Genomic DNA, 18,220 nt, shown 5'->3' on the forward strand with positions numbered 1-18,220 from the left:
ATGTCATGTCTTAGTTTTTATTATGCTGTTTCCTTAGTCAATAATCTTGAGTCCAGATTGTTTGGGTCTTTCCCAGCAGTCGACCCGCCAGCCTCCAAACCAACAGCTCCTCCGAGGTTCAGAACCAGTTCAGCAAGTTTAGAGACTTTAACTTATTTTCACACTTCAACTCTGTCTGTGAACTCAACACCTCACCTCAGTCACTGTGAGTAATAAATAATATGTATGTATCTGCTGTTTACCATCTGAGCTGATGTAGCATCTGGACTTTTGTTTATCTTTTGAAGTGAAAATAATTTTCTACAGATGTTTTAACGTTCAGAAAGAAACTTAAAAATGATTCATTTTCTTTAGAAACATCAGAACAAAAGTGTGATGTCATGTTACTGTCAGAAAATAACTTTGATCTGGATGAAACATTTCTACAGAGAAACTTTACAAACACTAAAACATTATGAGTCTAAACCCCCTATAGAGTCTGTGCTCCTTACCGTGATCCACCAGCAGGTGTCAGTGTGAACAGCTTGTTGACCCTCTGCAGATGTTCCTGTGGTCGTTGGTGTGACTCTGGCTGCCATGATGGTTCTGATCCCAGCAGCTCTACTGGTTTCCTGCAGGAGAAGATCTCTGAGAGGTGAGACACCAACAAACACCAGCAGTCAGTTAAAGGAACCACAGGAAGCCACAGACTAAACCAAACTTTATTCTGTCGCTTAGTGTGGGAGTCTTTAAAAAGTTATTTATAAAATGCAACACCAGTTGGTAGATGGTTTTAACTGGACAAATTGAGGTCCATGAAATGGACCAGAACACAGATTGAGTCCTACATAATATTTTATTAACAATTCTTTAAAAAATATTTCAAAAAACCAAAAACATGCAACTCAATCCCTGGGAAGAAAAATGGAGTGTGAAGAGAAAATTAATGTTATTCCACAAGAAAACAAAACATGCAATGCAAAAGAAATCAAATTAGTAAATCAAACCAAACAAAAGGGAAAAACGCATTAAATGTGTTGTATTAAATTCAATAATACAACACAGCAAATACAAAAAGAGACCAAATCAAAGCCAACACGCTTCATTTAGTGGAACAACTGTCAGTATCCAGGTCCGGTCAGAGGAGGCGGGCACTGCCACATCAGCACCTGCCCAAGCAGCAACATCAACAGCAAGACAGCAGAGCGTCCAGAGCGATGCAGCTCAAACAGTGTGCAGAGAATCAGGTGCCTGAAGCAGGAAACCCATTAAACTGTAGATCCAGGTAAAATAGATTATAATCTAAACATCAGGCAGTTTACCCAGGAGGGAGCGGATCAGGTGGGAGCCAGGGAGACCCTGCCCGCCGCAACAACCTCCAGCTGAGCCGCTAACGCCAGCAGAGCTACAGCGCCGCAGAAACGCACGGCAGGTAGAGACCCAAAACCAACCACTATCCCAGCCACTGATTGTAAGACGACTCTGACGATCTCAGATGATCAGATCAAGAACACAAGCCGACATGTAAAGACTCCTCAGCAGCAGCCTGCCTCACTATAAAGCCGTCTGCCCCGCCCACCAACCAGGGATGCACCTGGTGCTCAGGTGGGGAGGAGGCACCATCTTACTACATTTACAAGGAAATGAGTTTAAAAAGCAGCCTGAAGCTATTATTTGGACCCTGTGGTTTAACCAAAATGAAATAATGACACACTGTAACGTTTCCCATTATTCTCCAAATTATGATTCTCTCTCTTTATTTAACTCCATTAAATCATGTTTTCTGTCTGATGTTTCTGTGCAGCTGAATCCATCTGACTGAAAGGTTTTGTTGTTTGACATGATTTCATGTTTTTCTTCCAGCCTTATCTTTAGAAGACATTTTCTCCTAATAAAACTTTTTGTTTCACAGATTCAAGGAGGAGAGGAGACGATGGAGAAAACATGGAGGTGATTTTCTTCTCTTTGTTTTAAAATGGAAAATCATATAAAGCTGTGAGAAGAGACAGTTTGCAGAATATTTCACAAATTCTGAGTTTTATTTCAATAAAAACCTGAAAGCCTGACAGTGGATTCCTTCTCAAGCTGGAACAAACGCTGAGGCTTTGATAAATCATTTCTTCTTTCAGAACGTCGACTATGAGAACGTTTCCTCTCAGGACCCGACCTACCAGAGTCTCAGTCCTGCCGGCAGAGACCAGAACCAGATCTACTCTACACTCTCACAGCCCACATGAGACCCTGGACTCGGGTTCTGAACTCACTCGGGTTCTGGACTTGGGTTCTGGACTCGGGTTCTGGACTCGGGTTCTGGACCCGGGTTCTGGACTCGGGTTCTGGACTCGGGGTTGCAGTTTGTTCTATGAAGCTGAAACCTGAAGAAAACTGGATTTAGAAACGGAGCCTCAGTTTTTACTCTGAGCTGCAGCTGCTTTAAAATATTGGATTTTCAGAAAGTTTCTGGTTTATTATGATGATAAATTCTTGATTTGCTTGAATTAAAACTTTGCAGCAGAAAAACCTCTTCAGTTTAAATCCTGTGAAAAGTTTGTGTTTTTCTCCCTGGTGAATATCTGCAGAGATTCTGAACAAACTCAGCCACTCTGTTATTTTTCTGTTACGTCATCATTTCTCCCTGCTTGAATTATATTCAATTCTGTCTTTAAGATTCATTCCTGATCTGTGCTGATTTAGAAACTGGAGATGACAGAGTGATATTAGGTCCAAAAACAAGCATCTTTCTTTCCCATTGGCTGAAACGGTTGCTAGGCGACTGTACTCATTGAACTGCGAGCGCAGAGAGAAAATCTGAGGGAGATCAGAGAATTAGCGTACAGCGCAAAACTGCAGTGGAAATACTTTTTTTTGCATCATATTTATGTTGAAAAAGAAACACAGATATTCTAACTCCTGTCCATAAAATCGCTGCAGTTTTATTGCGTCATGTATGATGTCAGGAAAGTGCACAGGTAGACACTAGGTGGTGCTAGAGAGTCTGGCCTTTTCTCTGGAAAGAAATGAACCTTTTGAGTTTATAGTTTGTTGTCCAATGTAGCATTTCTGGATTTAGAAACATATATTAACATTGCCCCATAGATTTGTAATAACTTTACGAATGTTTTTTTGACAGATTTTTTTGTGACTGAGGAAAACCACCAAGATTAGATTAAAATTAGAAAAAAGTTGTAGTTTATTAATTACTGTGTTTCTTGAGCATCTTTTGGTGATTTACAGCATAAGGTTATATTGTGCAGAATATTTAGTGATAAAAGTACAGACTGATGTAATAAAGAGAAACGCAGGAGGAAGAAAAGACGAAACTCTGACTTGGAGCCAAACAATAAGGCTGAGTCTGCAGGCTGAGAGACTTACAGCAGAGTTCTGCCCGACCACAAGGGAGCGACACTGAGCCATTTTTATTAAGCTCTACTTACCTCAGAAGTTCCCACATCCAGGCAGTATCTGTCCTGGTGACACATCCCCTCTGAGAGTTTCACTTCGGGGTGCTGTGACTGGTTTTTAATGTCAACATGTCTGACAACCATAACTGAGGCATTTTTACATGAACAGCTTTAGATGAGCTGACACTGAACCCAAAGGGCCCGAAAACCTTCTGCTGCCACAGAGTCTAACTCATCAAATGTATCTTTGCTGCATCATTGAAGCCTCACAGACCTGGTTTGGTCGGATTCTTCCTCTGTCCCACAGTAAAGATGGCTGACAAATAGCATCACTGACGAAGGATGAAACTGTCCGACTGTAGAACCATTTCTGCTCCCAAAGTCTTTACATCCCTGCTGGTATTTTCACAGCTTTATTCATTCTGGATAACATTTATACTGTTACAGTTTTTACTGTCACAAATAGGAAATCTGCCTTTTTAATACTCAAACAAACTTGGACATTTTGTACATTTTTCTAAATTAATCAACTCAGTTACACATTCCTTTGGACTGGAACATATTATTTTTTATAACTACATAATATTTATGTTGAATGTTTTCCCTTTCTCTTCAATATCTGTGTATTTTGTATTCTATTTGCATATTTCTATCTTTATGTGAGCCTACTGGCTGTTGTTCCACAGAAAGTTCCCCATTGTGGGACAATAAAAAAAGAAAGAAACCGTAAATGATGTTTTTCACTTCTTCTTTCTTTATGGTTTTAATTTCCCTTTTCAAATATTTCATAGCGCTAAAGAGAAAGTTAACTGGCACTTTCCCAGACCCAAAAGAGAATCGATAGCTGATACTGGGAAACGACCATTTAGCGGCTCGTCTCTCCTCCAGCAGCAGCACACAAGCCAAACCCAACCGGGATTTAACTTCAATTTGTCTCAAGAAACAACTTTTCTCATTAAAGACTTGCAGTACAGTGACCCCTGCTGGCAGTTTTGAGTTTGAAGCAAAGCAACAAGGATCAGAGAAGAGGAAGAGTGTAACGTTGAAGGAGGAAGGTGTTTGAAGAGTCGTGTCAGGAGACAGGAAACCATCAGAGCCGCAACATGAACGTCCATCACAGTTTGTTCTGTCTGATCTTCTTCTGTGAGTCCATTTGAAGTATTTTTCAGTCCAAAATAAAAATGTTTGGTGCTTCCTGTAAATTTGTTAGAGAGGGTTAGGGTTAGGGTTAACTCTGGTAAAACTGGAGTTAATCCTAAGATGATGAGACTTTACACTGAAACTGATCTGAAGTGAATTTGAGGATCTTCAGTTTGAAATTCATGAAGTTTTCCAGAGATTTAAGAGAACAAAACTTAAAGTTCAGTTTAATAATTTGTTACGTCATCATTTCAACTACTTGTGATTCTCCTTCTAAGTAGCTTTAATAGATCCTCATTTGTAAGGATCTACAAAGCAAAATCATAACTATAAACATTGTGTTTAGAAAAGTGTTTAAAAAGTAAGAATTACAGCTTTATGAAACCAACAACTGGTAAAAATAGCTTTTGATTCATTTTCTTGTTTTAGTCTATGAGCTGTGAGTGAATCTTTCCTCTTGTTTGAACATTTTAATTACCGCATGTTGAACTGAATCTGAACAAATTCTTTATTATGAAGAGACAGAAAAATGTTGTGTTCCAGCAGTGAATAATGTTTGTTTGAACTTTGTTCTGTTCATGATAATAATGCAGCTTGTTGTCCTACTAGAAGATCTGATATTAACAGTTATTTTCTGCAGCTTTGCAGGTCAGATCTGTTGAAACTTGGTCACATTATGGAGTTTCTGGAGGAAACACAACTTTTCCATGCAGCTTTCTCTCATCTGGAAGAATAAAGTTCTTCTGCAGGGAAACCTGTGAAGGAGAAAACCTCCTGATCAGAACGAGTGACGACGCAGCTCAGATCGGACGATACAGAACTGAATATGTTAGAGAAGCTTCCAGAACATTCTCGGTTCTGTCTGTGAGCATCTCAGAGCTGACCCGGTCCGACGCCGGTCAGTACCGATGTGGTCTGGGTGACTCTTCATCACCAGCTTCATTCCTGGACTTCAGCCTGGTTGTTGTAGACGGTGAGTCTCTGATAAATGTTGGTTACTGGTGAACTGAAACCCGGTGCTGATGGACCTGTTAGAAACCAGCAGGTCTTGGGAAATTTAATCAACTTTTCTGGAGAGAACATGAATTGTTTAAATCTGTGTGAAATTCAAATCAGCCAACACAAATTTGGGTTTTTGCTCTTTTGCTGAAAACATTACAGATGAGTATTTCAGTCAATCAAATGACATAAACCTTAATCTTGTTTTTGGATGGTCGTGTCCACAACCATGTTTGTTTCTTATTTTGTTCTTTTTAGTTTTTTTTCTCTGAAATAAAAGTTGTAAAAATAAAATCAGCTTTTAATCCTCCACATTTTCAAAGTAGGTTCAACTACAAACCCTTATAGAGTAAGATAATCAGTGAATTTAGATGAATTTTTCTGTTTGATTAACTGTTCCCGTCACAGACTGGTTGAACTGGGCAGTTCCCAGTTTAACTCTGGTGAAACTGGAGTTAATCCTAAGAGCTTTGGTAGAAGGCAACTGGATGACTTCTCTTGTTTCCCCTTAGGAATGATCAAACTGAGACTCTAGTGAACTGGGATTAATGTGATCAGCCTGCATCGTGCTGAGATCAGAAACTAACTGATGATTATTGATGATTATTTGATCAGATCTGCTGGATGGGAACAAAGTTCCTCACCTCCATACAGAAGCTGGCAGCTCAGTGACAGTCGCCTGTTCCTTTGGAGACTCTGGAAGAAAACGACTGTTCTGCAGAGGAGAATGTGGAAAAGATGAAGTTCTGGTTCAGACTGATGGAGTCAGAGCCGACAGAGGCAGATACAGCATTGAATATGAAAACAGACTAAAATCAGCAGTTCTGTTGGTGACCATCACACAGCTGACCCAGTCTGACTCCGGACGGTACCGATGTAAAATGGACAGAACGATTCGCTCAGATCTACACAGAGACTTTTACATCACCGTCACTGATGGTGAGTTTTTGAAAATATAATCTTGTGAATATTTCTAATGGATTCTTCTATTGGGTCCTTTTTTGGGTTTATATCTTTTCAAATATGAGGAAACGACTGAGAGACGATGTTTGTATATCTGCCCATAGTTCTAATTTTCCAGGCTGTTCTTTATTCTGTTGCCTCTGTTTATAGCTCCTTATATTAAATCCAGGTTGTCTCTGATTATTTTCCAGTACCTGATCCATCAACCTTCACACCAACAACCACACAGAGTTTCAGCTCCACTTCAGAAAGTTTCACTACTTCAGTTTCCTCAGAAACCACCAATCTCTGCCAGGGGATGCAGAGAGCATCTGGCACTCAACCCAACAGCAGTAAGAGATTTATAGAGACTGCTATGTAATATTGGTATAAATACATAAAAATACATGTATTACTTATTCAAAATGTTAATTTTTTGGTTGCCTGTTATCAGAAATCTGCTTTTAAAGGTCAGTGGCTGATTTTTTTCCACCATAATTTTAGCTTAATAATCCAGGCTCTAATTAAATAATACAAATGGACAAATAATTCAATTAATAATCGATTAATCACAATTAATCTGATTAATCATTTCAAGCCAAGCTAATTTTATTGAAAAGATGTATTGATACTAAGGCCTGAGAGAGCACCTAGGGGGCGCTGTTGGTCTGTGATAGCAGCAGCCGGTGCCACCAAACCAACCAGATCTTCTCTAAAACCTCTGCAGACCTTCTGCTGTTGGTCCTGACTCCGCCCTTCATCATCGTCATCATAGCTCTGGCTGTGCTGCTGTACTGGAGGAAAACATCTGATGAAGCTCAGACAGGTAAGACACACACACACACACACACACACCCCAATACTTGCGCACCCCTACAGACACACACACACACCCCTACAGACACACACACACACCCCTACAGACACACACACACCCACACTTGTTCAATTTTTCTTTTCAATCCAGTATCTGAAGTCATTAATTATTCTTGTGTTTTTGTATTTATGTGTATTTATCTTTTTTACGGCCCCTTGACCAAAATTCAAGAATAATTTAGGACAAAAGCACGACTTTTAAATGAAAACTTACAAACATGTTAGACGCAACACAAAGTGATCATCTGGTTTGTTTCTGTTGTCATGGTAACTAGGACCCAGAACTGCTTTGAGTTTCTGTAACTGTTTCCAAATGAAGGCGGATCCAGATCCAGTTTTTCTTTATTTCACTTTTCTTTGATCAAACCCAGAATAATTCTGGATGCCTTCATCACCTGAGTTTCTTCTGAAATGTTTTTCAGCTCCTGCTGAGCAACCAGAGGAAACTCCTGAGGTGAGGATGAAGAACTTCTAAATGCTTCCTAAAATATTTCTCACTAAAACTACAATCACATCTGGTCTCGTCTGGAAGGCGGCCACGTTTTACGAGAACACCAGAGAGGAGGGCGGACTGTGGCGAAGTGTTGATGTGGAGCTTTACGCGGTTTACCATGAAATCCCCAACACCAGAGCAGCAGCTGAGGCCGATGAAGACCACGGCTCTGAGACTGAAGAAGATGCTCAGCTATATGTAAGAATGTTTTATTTCACCTGAAAACACAAAAATATCCTAAATTCAACCAGAAAATTTAAGCTACAACAAAATTAGAAATGCTTTTAGGATTTTAATTATCCAAACTGTTTTCATAGTGAATATTATTGATGCTTCGATCAAATTGATTTCAGTATTTTCTTTATTATTTCCTCTTTTTTCTTCCTAAAATTAGAAACCAAGTTAACAGGCTGTAAATCTGGGCTTAAGGCGACATTCTGTTTATGGAAGAACTTAACCGTTAAACTGTTTCAGGTTTCAGAAGCTCAGATGGACCAAATGTGGAGGTGAGCTTTCTGTTGTCCTGGAAGTGATTGTTGTTGTTGTTGTTTTTATTGTTGTTTTTGTTTTTGGTTTTATTGTTGTTTTTGTTGTTGATGTTGTTTTTATTGTTGATGTTGTTTTTATTGTTGTTTTTGTTGTTGATTTTGTTTTTATTGTTGATGTTTTTGTTGTTGTTGTTGATTTTATTGTTGTTGTTGTTTTTATTGTTGATGTTTTTATTGTTGTTGTTTTTATTGTTGATGTTTTTGTTGTTGATTTTATTGTTGTTTTGTTGTTGTTGTTGTTGTTGTTTTTATTGTTGTTGTTGTTTTTATTGTTGTTGAGCGGTGAGACGGTTCATCCTGCTGAGATCCAGAGTGAAGTTCTGTAAACACGGATCAGAACCAGCTGATGTTTGTCATTCTAACAGAAAATACCTGTTTGTTTGTTTGTTGGTGTTTACAGAACATCGTCATGGGAACCACTACCTGAAGGAGTCTGAGTCCTGCCACCTGGAACCAGAACCAGATCAGCTCTACAGTCAACATGGCAGCCTGATTCAAACTGGATTCAATCTGGATTCAAACTGGATTCAGACTGGATTCAGACTGGATTTGGTTTCTCAGGTTTGCAGTTTGTTCCCTGAATCAGGAACCTGAAGAAATACGAATGAACTAAACACATTAGTAAATGTTTCTCTGCATTTATTTGTTTTTTCTCCCTGTGATTCTGAATAAAACAAAAGTTATAGATTTATTTTAGCTAGTTAGTTGTTGTGATTAGGAATTGTTGATTATGATTGAAGAGGTCAAAGTTTACATACTGAAAATGTTTGTTTTTATTCCAATCATTTTGTTTCCCATCTGTAAATAAAATGCAGCAAACTGGGATTTTTCTTCCTGAGTCCTTCAAGTCTTTGACGTTTTAAAACATTTATTACAAATTAAACTTTGATGTTTAGATTCCTCACCGTCATTTATTCTGTTTCAAAGTCCAGCTAAAGATGAGGCAAGTTTATTTCTTCAGCAAATCTCAGCAACAAGGCAGTTCAGAGGTGGAAACATAAAAAATAAAAGTCATGACGAAACAATATTATCCTGCGGTGGCAAAATAGAGGAATGCAATCCGAAAAATTAACTCACTTAAATTTTAATGTCAAATTTGTTTGTTTCACACCTTTAAAATGAACAGAGCTTCATAATTACACAAACAGTTAAAAAATAGCAAATAGAATAAAACTGTAATAAAAACAGACTATGAAGTCACAGATCTGTTAAAACGATTATTTGGCACCAGTGAAATTTCTCACTTTTTTATTTGAAAATGAAGTAAACTGTCTTCATAAAGATGACAAAATTGATGCATTTTAATCTAAATATGGGTTTGAAGTCTTAGATGTATTTATTTATTGTAACTTGAGTCGAGTCTAGAATCCAAACGTCGACGTTCACACCAGCAGCCTGAACCAGTTTCAGCTCCAGTTCAGGAAGTTTCTCACCTTCAGTTTCCTCTGAAACCATCGACACATCTGGTTCAAAGGGAAATTAAACATCTGACATCCAACCTCAGTGAAGGCAACAGATAAATAATCATGCTATCTATTTTTACCACTGATTCAGAATCCTTCTCTCTTCTATAGTATAATTTCATGAACTTGCTGCCTCCACTGGTCAAAAGTTTTTCCTTTTGATTTTTTCTATTTCTGTTACCTTATGTTAGAAAGTTATTTTCAATCTAAAAACATCTCACAAAGCAAACCTCCTGACTCTGTTTGGCTGTATTTTGGGAATAGATCCAGTATAAACAATGTCCTCATGTCCACAGGGAGTGTGCCAGTGCTGACCCATACGGTCTGCTGTAGTTCCACAAGCCGCCTGTAGGTGTCGGTGTTAACCAGCTTGTTGCACCTCTGCAGACGTTCCTGCAGGAGAAAAACTCTGAAAGGTGAGACTCCAACAAACACTGAGTGACTCCTCTGGTTACCCAGAATAAATAAATACTTTTTAAAAATTATTTTTACAAATACAGGTAATAAACAGGGGAGTCTAAAGAAAACAACAAGCTGTGTCCTTTCCAGCATTTAAATACATCCCGTCTAACAAGCTTTTTAACTAGTTGTTGGATTCTGATCCACTTTTTAAAAAATGATTTTGAGATGAGACCATTTTCCTCTCAGATCACTGAAAGCATCGTGAGCCTCGGTGTGGATGTGGCTCACGGTGGCAGAGGAAGAGATGCTCTGCATCACGCCTGGAGGAGGAAGTCGTTCGATTCAACAGCAAAACGTGTGAAAACCTGCAGCAGCAGATCATCACAGCTTCATCATGAACATCCAGCTCAGTTTGTTCTGCTGCTTCTTCCTCTGTGAGTAAATGTTCCTCATTCTGATCAGTTGGTTCATCTTTTTAAAGATTTGTCTTTAACATGAAACTTTGTTCTGAAAGTGTTTCGGCTCTGAGTGACTGCAGAGATGGTTCCCCACACAATGAAACTAATGTCTGAAAGTTTGATTAGAATTTAAAAATATCACGTCTGAGTATCTCCAGTTTAATCTGCTGAGTGAGATCAGTGAAACTTCTTCAGAGTGTGAAACAAATCGAGTCATGAATATTCATTTTCATTCCTTTAAGCTTAATTAAATATGAATAATTGAATGAAGACAAAACTTATCTAATTCTGCAGGTATTAAAATACACAATCTGTCCAAAGTCGTCATAAAATCACGGTTAGCATGAAGAAGGAAATGTTCCCTCCATGCAGCAGGTGAAGCAGGACTTAAAGCTACTGAACTTTTTACATTTGTTTAAATTTAGGTAAAATGTGTTCCAGTCACTTCCTGTATTAGTTGCTCTTGAGTTTCTGATCTGCATATTTAAAGCCAAACTGTTCCAACACAGCTGAACTTTTGGGTCCATTCTGGTTGCTAAACGCTGCTGCTCATTTTGGCCTGTCAGCGTTTCGTACTTTTGCTGTTTTGGTCGTTTCGCTCCAGAGTTATTCAGGCAGGAAATGTTGCTGTTTGTTGTGGGATGTTTATTACCAACCTGCATCATCTTACCTGCTCTCATCGTTAATCCTGCTGATGTCTCACAACAAAACCACAGAACTCTGAGGTTGCATCTGCTGGAAACATGAAGAAACTGAAGCAAACGTGCAAAGCAAAAAGGCCAAAAAATAAAAAACTATAAACAATTTATGATCATTCTGTATTGTGAGAAAAAGTGAGCAAAAGCTGAGCTGCAACATTTTAAATTTGAAGCTGTTGCATCTCATTTTATTGTTTTAAGTCTTGAAGCAATTTCCATGTTCAGTTTATAAACTCAATTCACAACATTTCATTAAGAATGATCAGTCAGTGTGATTCTCAAGAGAAAAAGTGAAAATGATTCTCCAGGAAGCATTTTTTAACTAAACAGTAAATCTTTTTAAACAAAACATTGGTACCTTGCCAGCTTTGTAAGCTTTTTCCTTTTCAAAATGTTACAACTTTCAAACAATTTTTTGCAAAATGTGCAGCAATATTACTTCTATTGCAGCTTATTAGAAGAAATTAAATGTGCAAGACATTTTGTATCCATAGTAAACATTAGTGTTATGCAGGCTTTGTCTGTTTTTTGGCACATCCACACATTTCTCTGTTCTCAGCGTCTGTTCAGTGATTGGACGGTTCAGAGTCACCCGGTGACATCGTAATGTAGAGCTGTTTATCATCTGGGTTGTTATGGTAACTAATCTTATTTCCTGTGTTAATCTGAGTCAGTGGGAGCTTGTTGTTATGTGAAATGGGAGGGGGCCCAGGACTGGACCTGGTGGTATCCCACAGAGGAACATCTAAAGTTCTGACCGTATGTCGTCTTCTGGAGGTTAGATACTTCTACTGGCATGACTTCTAGATGTTCTATATCTGAGTTTAACTTTTCTTTGTCTGTTTTCGTTGATGTGAATCTAAAACTGCGTATTTCTCACATTATGCTCGTTTTATTTCTGAGCCTGGCCTCTCACACTTTACAACACAGTAAATATTATTTTCTTCCTGTAACTATGAGCAGAACTGTGATCAGTGCGGTTTCTCACAGGAAGAAATAACGGCAACTTGTTGCTCTTCTCTGCAGCTCTGCAGGACAGAATCAGCAGTTCTGCTAATGCACCGAATAATATATATGGAGCAGCTGGAGAAGAGGTCAGAGTTCATTGTGGTGTTTCTCTGTTTGAAAACTGGAAGATCTTCTGCAAGGAAAACTGTGAAGGAGGAAACATCCTGATTAAAACAAGACAACCCACCGATCAGAGAGGAAGATACAGAACTGAATATGTTAAAGAATCCAGAGCTAATGTTTTTTCTCTCTATGTGAGCATCTCAGAGCTGACCCGGTCTGATGAAGGACGGTACCGATGTGGTTTGGGCGACTCTTCATCATCAGCTTCATACCAAGACTTCAGGCTGGTTGTTGTAGACGGTGAGTTTCTGTTGAACTGAAGGAATCAGGAACAGTTTGAGTTTCTCCTCCAGTTTCTGCTGCATTAACAGATCCAAGTTCAGAACAGAAACTAACTGATGATTATTTTAACAGCTCTGCTTCATGGAAACAAAGTTCCTCACCTTTATAAAGACGCTGGCAGCTCAGTGACAGTCGCCTGTTTCTTTAAACGCTCTGGAGGAAACCGACTGTTCTGCAGAGGAGAATGTGGAAGAGAAGAAGTTCTAGTTCAGACTGATGGAGTCAGAGCTGACAGAGGCAGATACAATATGAAATATGAAGAACAAAAATCAAGAGCAGTTCTGTTGGTGACCATCAAACAGCTGGTCCAGTCTGATTCTGGACGGTACCGATGTAAACTGGATGGAACTGGTTCCAGTAGTTCATACAGAGACTTTCAGGTCGCTGTCAGAACTGGTGAGTTTTTACAAAGAAGATAAAACTTTCTGAACATCACTGAATTTGGGATTACTAAAAAAACTAGTTAAAAGGAAACATGAATTTAGAAAAAGCACATTGTTAGACAGAAAGGTTTTCTGATGATGGTGTATTTCATAAAGCTGCAGTGGAATTACTTTCTTCACTTCACCAGTTTGCACCCAGCAGCTCTGTATCCTCGTCTCCGTGTTCGATGCTCGGCTGCTAAACCAGAACTCTTACAGCATCTTTAACTAAATCTTCTGTCCCCCAGCAGTCGACCCATCAGCCTCCACAGCATCAACTGGAACCAGTTTCAGCTCCAGTTCAGGAAGCTTCACACTTTCACTTCCCTCTGAAACCTCTGGTCTGAATCAGGAGAACTCAACATCTAAAGATTCACCAAACCACAGTGAGTGATGGAGAAAACCTTCAGCTCAGTCCTTCTGTAACACTCAGACGTCAAAATGGTGATCAGCTCATCTCTCCATCAAAACATCACATCTAATGTTGAACTGAAGCTCCATTATTGTAATTATTTCTACAGTCTGCATGCTTCAGATGCGTTCAGCAGGAAGACACAAGGACCTGTTGCTCAGTACCAGAACCAAAGCTCCCCATGAAACCCAGAGTAACAAACATGTTTCTCCTCCAACAGGGTCTGCAGATGTTCTGCGGTTTGTGGCTCTGACTCTGGTTATAATCATCATCCTGTCGTCTGTGGTTCTGCTGGTTTGCTGCAGAGAAAGATCTGAAAAACATCACACAGGTAAGGCACCGGAAAACACACACACTCACCCCGACACACTCACACAAAGACGAATATATGCAGAACATTTGGGTTTATAATTCTGGTGGCTCCACATGACAGAGATCCAAATGTTTCTGATATAAATTCACCAACCTTCAAGGTGCATGGAGACCATAAAGATCAGCAACACCTGAAACACTGAAAACAACTTTATTATCATCTGACGTTCATCAGGGTCCTCCATGATTCTGGTGTTGGTCAGACATCGGTCCAAAGTAAACTGAACAAGCCACATGAAAAACACAGATGTTGTTATAAATGTAGTTTGCTGTAAAGTAACATGTTAGAATTACTGTGTGTGTTTAGTCTGTAGTTTAAACCAGTAGCTGAAATATTCCATGAACTTTGGAAAACATAGATGAGGAAAATTTGTGAATTTAGAGAAGAATGGAAATGCAGAACCCATAAATCTATAGAAAAAAGATTTAGAAAACAAACAGAGTTTAAATTCTGAAATGTTTTCAGTTTTTCCTGTGCAAACAGAGAATCCTCCTGCTACTGAGGTGAGCATGAAAACATTTTGGAAGCAATTAAAAATTATTTTTGAAACTGAGATGAATAAAAACCAACTTCTTTTGATGAAGAACTCCAAAATGAATGAAGACATCACAGAGGAAGCTGATGAGTGGAGATCTGCTGATGTGGAAATCTACTCAGCTTACAGTGAAACCACAAACACCAAACCAACAGAAGCCGAAACCAACCGAGGCTGCAGCTCTGGAACTGCAACCACTTCTCAGCAACCGGTAAGCAGATCCTTACAGAAACATTCAAACCACATTTATCTTCCACATTCTTTAACGTTACACAACTTACTAATTAATAAACAGAGTCCAGAGTTTCTGGTCTCTGAGGTTGTTTAAGAACATCAGAGGACAAAAATACCATAAAGACCAAAGAATCAGGAGAACGATCTGGAGATAATCAAAGCAGGAAGAGGTTCCAGTCCCAACTAAAGAACAGGAACTTTGTTTCAATAACTTCTCATTGGAGCAGACAGAGGGATCCCCCTACTGAATATCTATATGCTTCCATTATGCTCCAGCTGAACAGAAACAAAGCTGCAGTTATTATCTTTGGGTTTAAAGAGGAATGATCTAGAGTTATAGATCTAGAATCAGCACACAGCTTTAATTGTTCCAGCTGAAAACTAGAGATTTCAGCTGATCTGATCTCTGACTTGACCCTCCAGAGCCACATAAAGTCAGTTAGAAAGTCGGCCTTCTACCACCGGAGGAAAATCTCCAGGCCTGAAGTCTCAGATCAGAGAAACTTTAGTTTCTCTTTAGTGGCTTTGATTCCTGCAGCAGGTCTGACTGACAAACCAGCGGTCCAGAACGCTGCTGCTGGAGTTCTGACTAGAACCAGGAGGACAGAGACACCACCCAGTTCTAGGCCACCCAGTTCTACACCACCCAGTTCTGCACCACCCAGTTCTACACTCCTTCACTGAGAGAACAGACTTTAAACTACTGCTGGTAGTTTATAAATAACTGAACGGATTAAAGATCTGCTGCTGCTGGATCGACCTTCAGACCTTCAGACCTCTCAGGTTCAGGTTCAGGTTCTGGTTTTGGTTCTGCTCTACATCCACAACCAAACATGGAGAAGCAGCATTCAACTTCTATGCACCACAAATCTGGAACAATCACTAAGTTCCTTTAAACGTCATTAATTTTACTCTATATTCCAACTTTTCCTCACGTTTCTTTTCTTCCTTCAGGCCGGAGACGTCTCGGTTCAGGTCGTCTATGCAGAAGTAAAGTTCTCCAGCAGGAAGGAGGCGTCTCGTCCCAGAGCTTCCTGTGGAACCATGACTGATGTTCTCTACGCTGATCCTCGGGTTGATGGAAGCAGCCATGATGAGTCGCTTTACTCCACCATAACTTAGCTTCAGCTCTGCGGCAGCCATGTTTATCCTCACAGATCAGCAGGAAGCGTGAAGCGGAGCTGAAACCCTAAAACACAGAAACAGAAGCTGCAGCTCCTACAAGCATCACCAGCAGCATGATTCAGACGGAGCTGCTTCACCTGTGGTTGACCCTACAGACTGCTTCACATCATGGTGTCTGGGTGGAAATGGATCCGATGCTAAATGCTAAAATGCTAAAATTATTTTTCTTCTGTAAAAGAGCTCAGTGCTGGGATAATGAAAAAATATGAAAAATATAAGCTAACGTGAAAAAAAAGATTATTTATATAAAATCTTTCATGGGTCAAAAACCACAAATCACTTTATAGTTCAAACATGCATAAATATAACAGCATACAGTCTAAAACTATTTAAATGCCTGTTTTAATAAAGAATTGACAGTTAGCAGGTCAGATGTGTAGAGGACGTTTATTAGTTTAGGGATTTTTTGAAAATGTAAGATCAAAAATCCAACATATAGGTAGAAATTAAAACCAACCCCAGAATATATCCCTGAGGAACTCCAAAAGTAAATGAAGCTGAAGAAGACACAGATTCTCCAAGGTTCACAGAGAAACTCCTGTCTGACAGATTAATTAAAATTCATTTTAAAATGTCCATGTAGACGATAGAAACAGATTCAAACTGGAACAACCAGCTGTCTCTTCCATGTGTTGGGAAAAAAGTCAAAACTGTTTAATTTTCTTTCTAAACACTTAGTTAAAATTTCTCAATGTAAAATCAAGTTGATAAAAAATTTATTTTTATGCACAAGTATAAATAACTACAGTTATTGATATGTTGCTAATGTAATGTTATAAAAGATGTTTGTACTGTTGCAGTTGGTGACACCATGTTTTCTATCTCTGACTTTATTTTAAACTGATGGGAAAATCTGAAGCCACCTGACATCTGACCACTGGGAGCAGATATGGAGACATTTCTAACTTTACCCACAGAAAACATCACAGAGTTAACAGAATGGATCAATAAATCGCTGTCCAGGATCTGATGGCCTTATGCAGGATTTGGAGACTTTCTTGTGACATGAAATAAAAAGAGTTGATTTCAGGTCTCATGCACTCACCACACGGCCTTTTCTTCACTTGGTTAGAAAGGTACTCAAAGAGGATATATTGTGCTAAATTCACATTTTTCTGTTTTTATACTTCCATTTGGGTTTCTACTGCTTCTAAAACCAGACAAAGCTCTTAAAAACACCCAGACGATTCTTGGCAGTAAGTTCATATTTTTTGGTGTCTAGAAAACTTCCCAATTTTTTAGTAACATTCTATGGGCACTTCCCTGTTACCTAGCAACCCAAGCCAAGACAACCTGTTACCAAGCAACCCAAGCAGAGCTCCAGCACATTTGTTCAGCTGTTTCTACTGCTGAATGCGCTGTGCAATGGCTGCTGGAAAAGACAAGTGTTTTTTTGTTGACTCACCAAACCATTTGCTGCACTCTTATTGGTTGTGCAGGAGGCTCCACTTCTGCTTTTCCAAGATGGACAGTTGTATAATTTAGCATTTATTTGCAGCCATTTTCATGTGTGAGTGTAACATTGAGTTGTGGGCGTGGCCAGCGGAAGATTATTTGGATTTAAAATGAGAGAGACCCTGAAACAGCCAAAGAATGTATGACCACAGCCTGAGTACACCCTACTGAGAAACATGGTTTCAAAATGCAGTCAGAAGTTAAATTAGTAAAGTGGTTTCTAATATGGATTTTAAATGGTCTGAATTTTTATAGAGTGTTTCTAGTCATAAACTAAAGTCACATTCACCCAGTTTTGCACATTCATAACTGGGTGACCAGTAGGCCAGATGTGACTATTGAACCCACAACCTTCCAATCGCCAGAGGAACTACTCTACCCAGTGACCTGCAGTCAGATGGATGGGCGTAAACCATCTGATACAGTTTAACATCTGTGAGATCTTTCTTCCATCTACTGACTCTTCAGGCTCCGCCTCCTTCTTGGAGGCCATGTTGGCTTCTGCCTTTAAACTGAAACATCATTTTCTCAGGAAAAGTGTCATGTTCAGCGATGAATGAAGGATCCAATTGCAGAGATGAATGCAAGCCAAGTCTCTGATAATAATTTATAAAGAGGACGTAAACCTAATAGCTGCAGGATAACCTTGAACATGCAGAGAGAATCAGGAAACTGGCAGATTAACGGAGGGAGCAACAGAAGGAACCAGAGAGGAGATAGAAACTGAGGGGCTGACAGGCAGAGAGATGGAAGATTCAAAACAACCAGAAGAGCAAAGCAGGAGGGAAGAGA

General features: G+C 39.3%; 3 protein-coding genes across 6 annotated transcripts in view; all 3 read left to right on the forward strand.

The window, feature by feature from the left end:
- Positions 1–18,220, forward strand: part of LOC116718600 (polymeric immunoglobulin receptor-like) — a 66,053-nt gene that overhangs the window by 2,345 nt on the left and 45,488 nt on the right. The window lies entirely within an intron of this gene.
- LOC116718679 (uncharacterized) lies at positions 4,214–9,201 on the forward strand. Its single transcript, XM_032560875.1, has 9 exons — positions 4,214–4,523; positions 5,161–5,493; positions 6,135–6,458; positions 6,674–6,814; positions 7,189–7,287; positions 7,760–7,791; positions 7,870–8,028; positions 8,305–8,336; positions 8,779–9,201. Exons 1-9 carry the CDS (start codon positions 4,484–4,486, stop codon positions 8,813–8,815), a joined length of 1,197 nt encoding a protein of 398 aa, XP_032416766.1. The 5' UTR covers positions 4,214–4,483; the 3' UTR covers positions 8,816–9,201.
- On the forward strand, positions 10,542–17,018 carry LOC116718664 (polymeric immunoglobulin receptor-like). 2 transcript variants are annotated; one of them, XM_032560864.1, is made up of 8 exons: positions 10,542–10,677; positions 12,426–12,770; positions 12,885–13,208; positions 13,486–13,620; positions 13,867–13,977; positions 14,485–14,522; positions 14,604–14,765; positions 15,743–17,018. In XM_032560864.1, exons 1-8 carry the CDS (start codon positions 10,638–10,640, stop codon positions 15,908–15,910), a joined length of 1,323 nt encoding a protein of 440 aa, XP_032416755.1. In that variant the 5' UTR covers positions 10,542–10,637; the 3' UTR covers positions 15,911–17,018. The 2 variants fall into 2 exon arrangements, with proteins under 2 accessions (XP_032416755.1, XP_032416749.1); XM_032560858.1 differs by having other exon boundaries at positions 10,545–10,677; positions 13,483–13,620.

The sequence above is a fragment of the Xiphophorus hellerii genome, chromosome 1, assembly GCF_003331165.1.
Source record: "Xiphophorus hellerii strain 12219 chromosome 1, Xiphophorus_hellerii-4.1, whole genome shotgun sequence".
Lineage (NCBI taxonomy): Eukaryota > Metazoa > Chordata > Actinopteri > Cyprinodontiformes > Poeciliidae > Xiphophorus > Xiphophorus hellerii.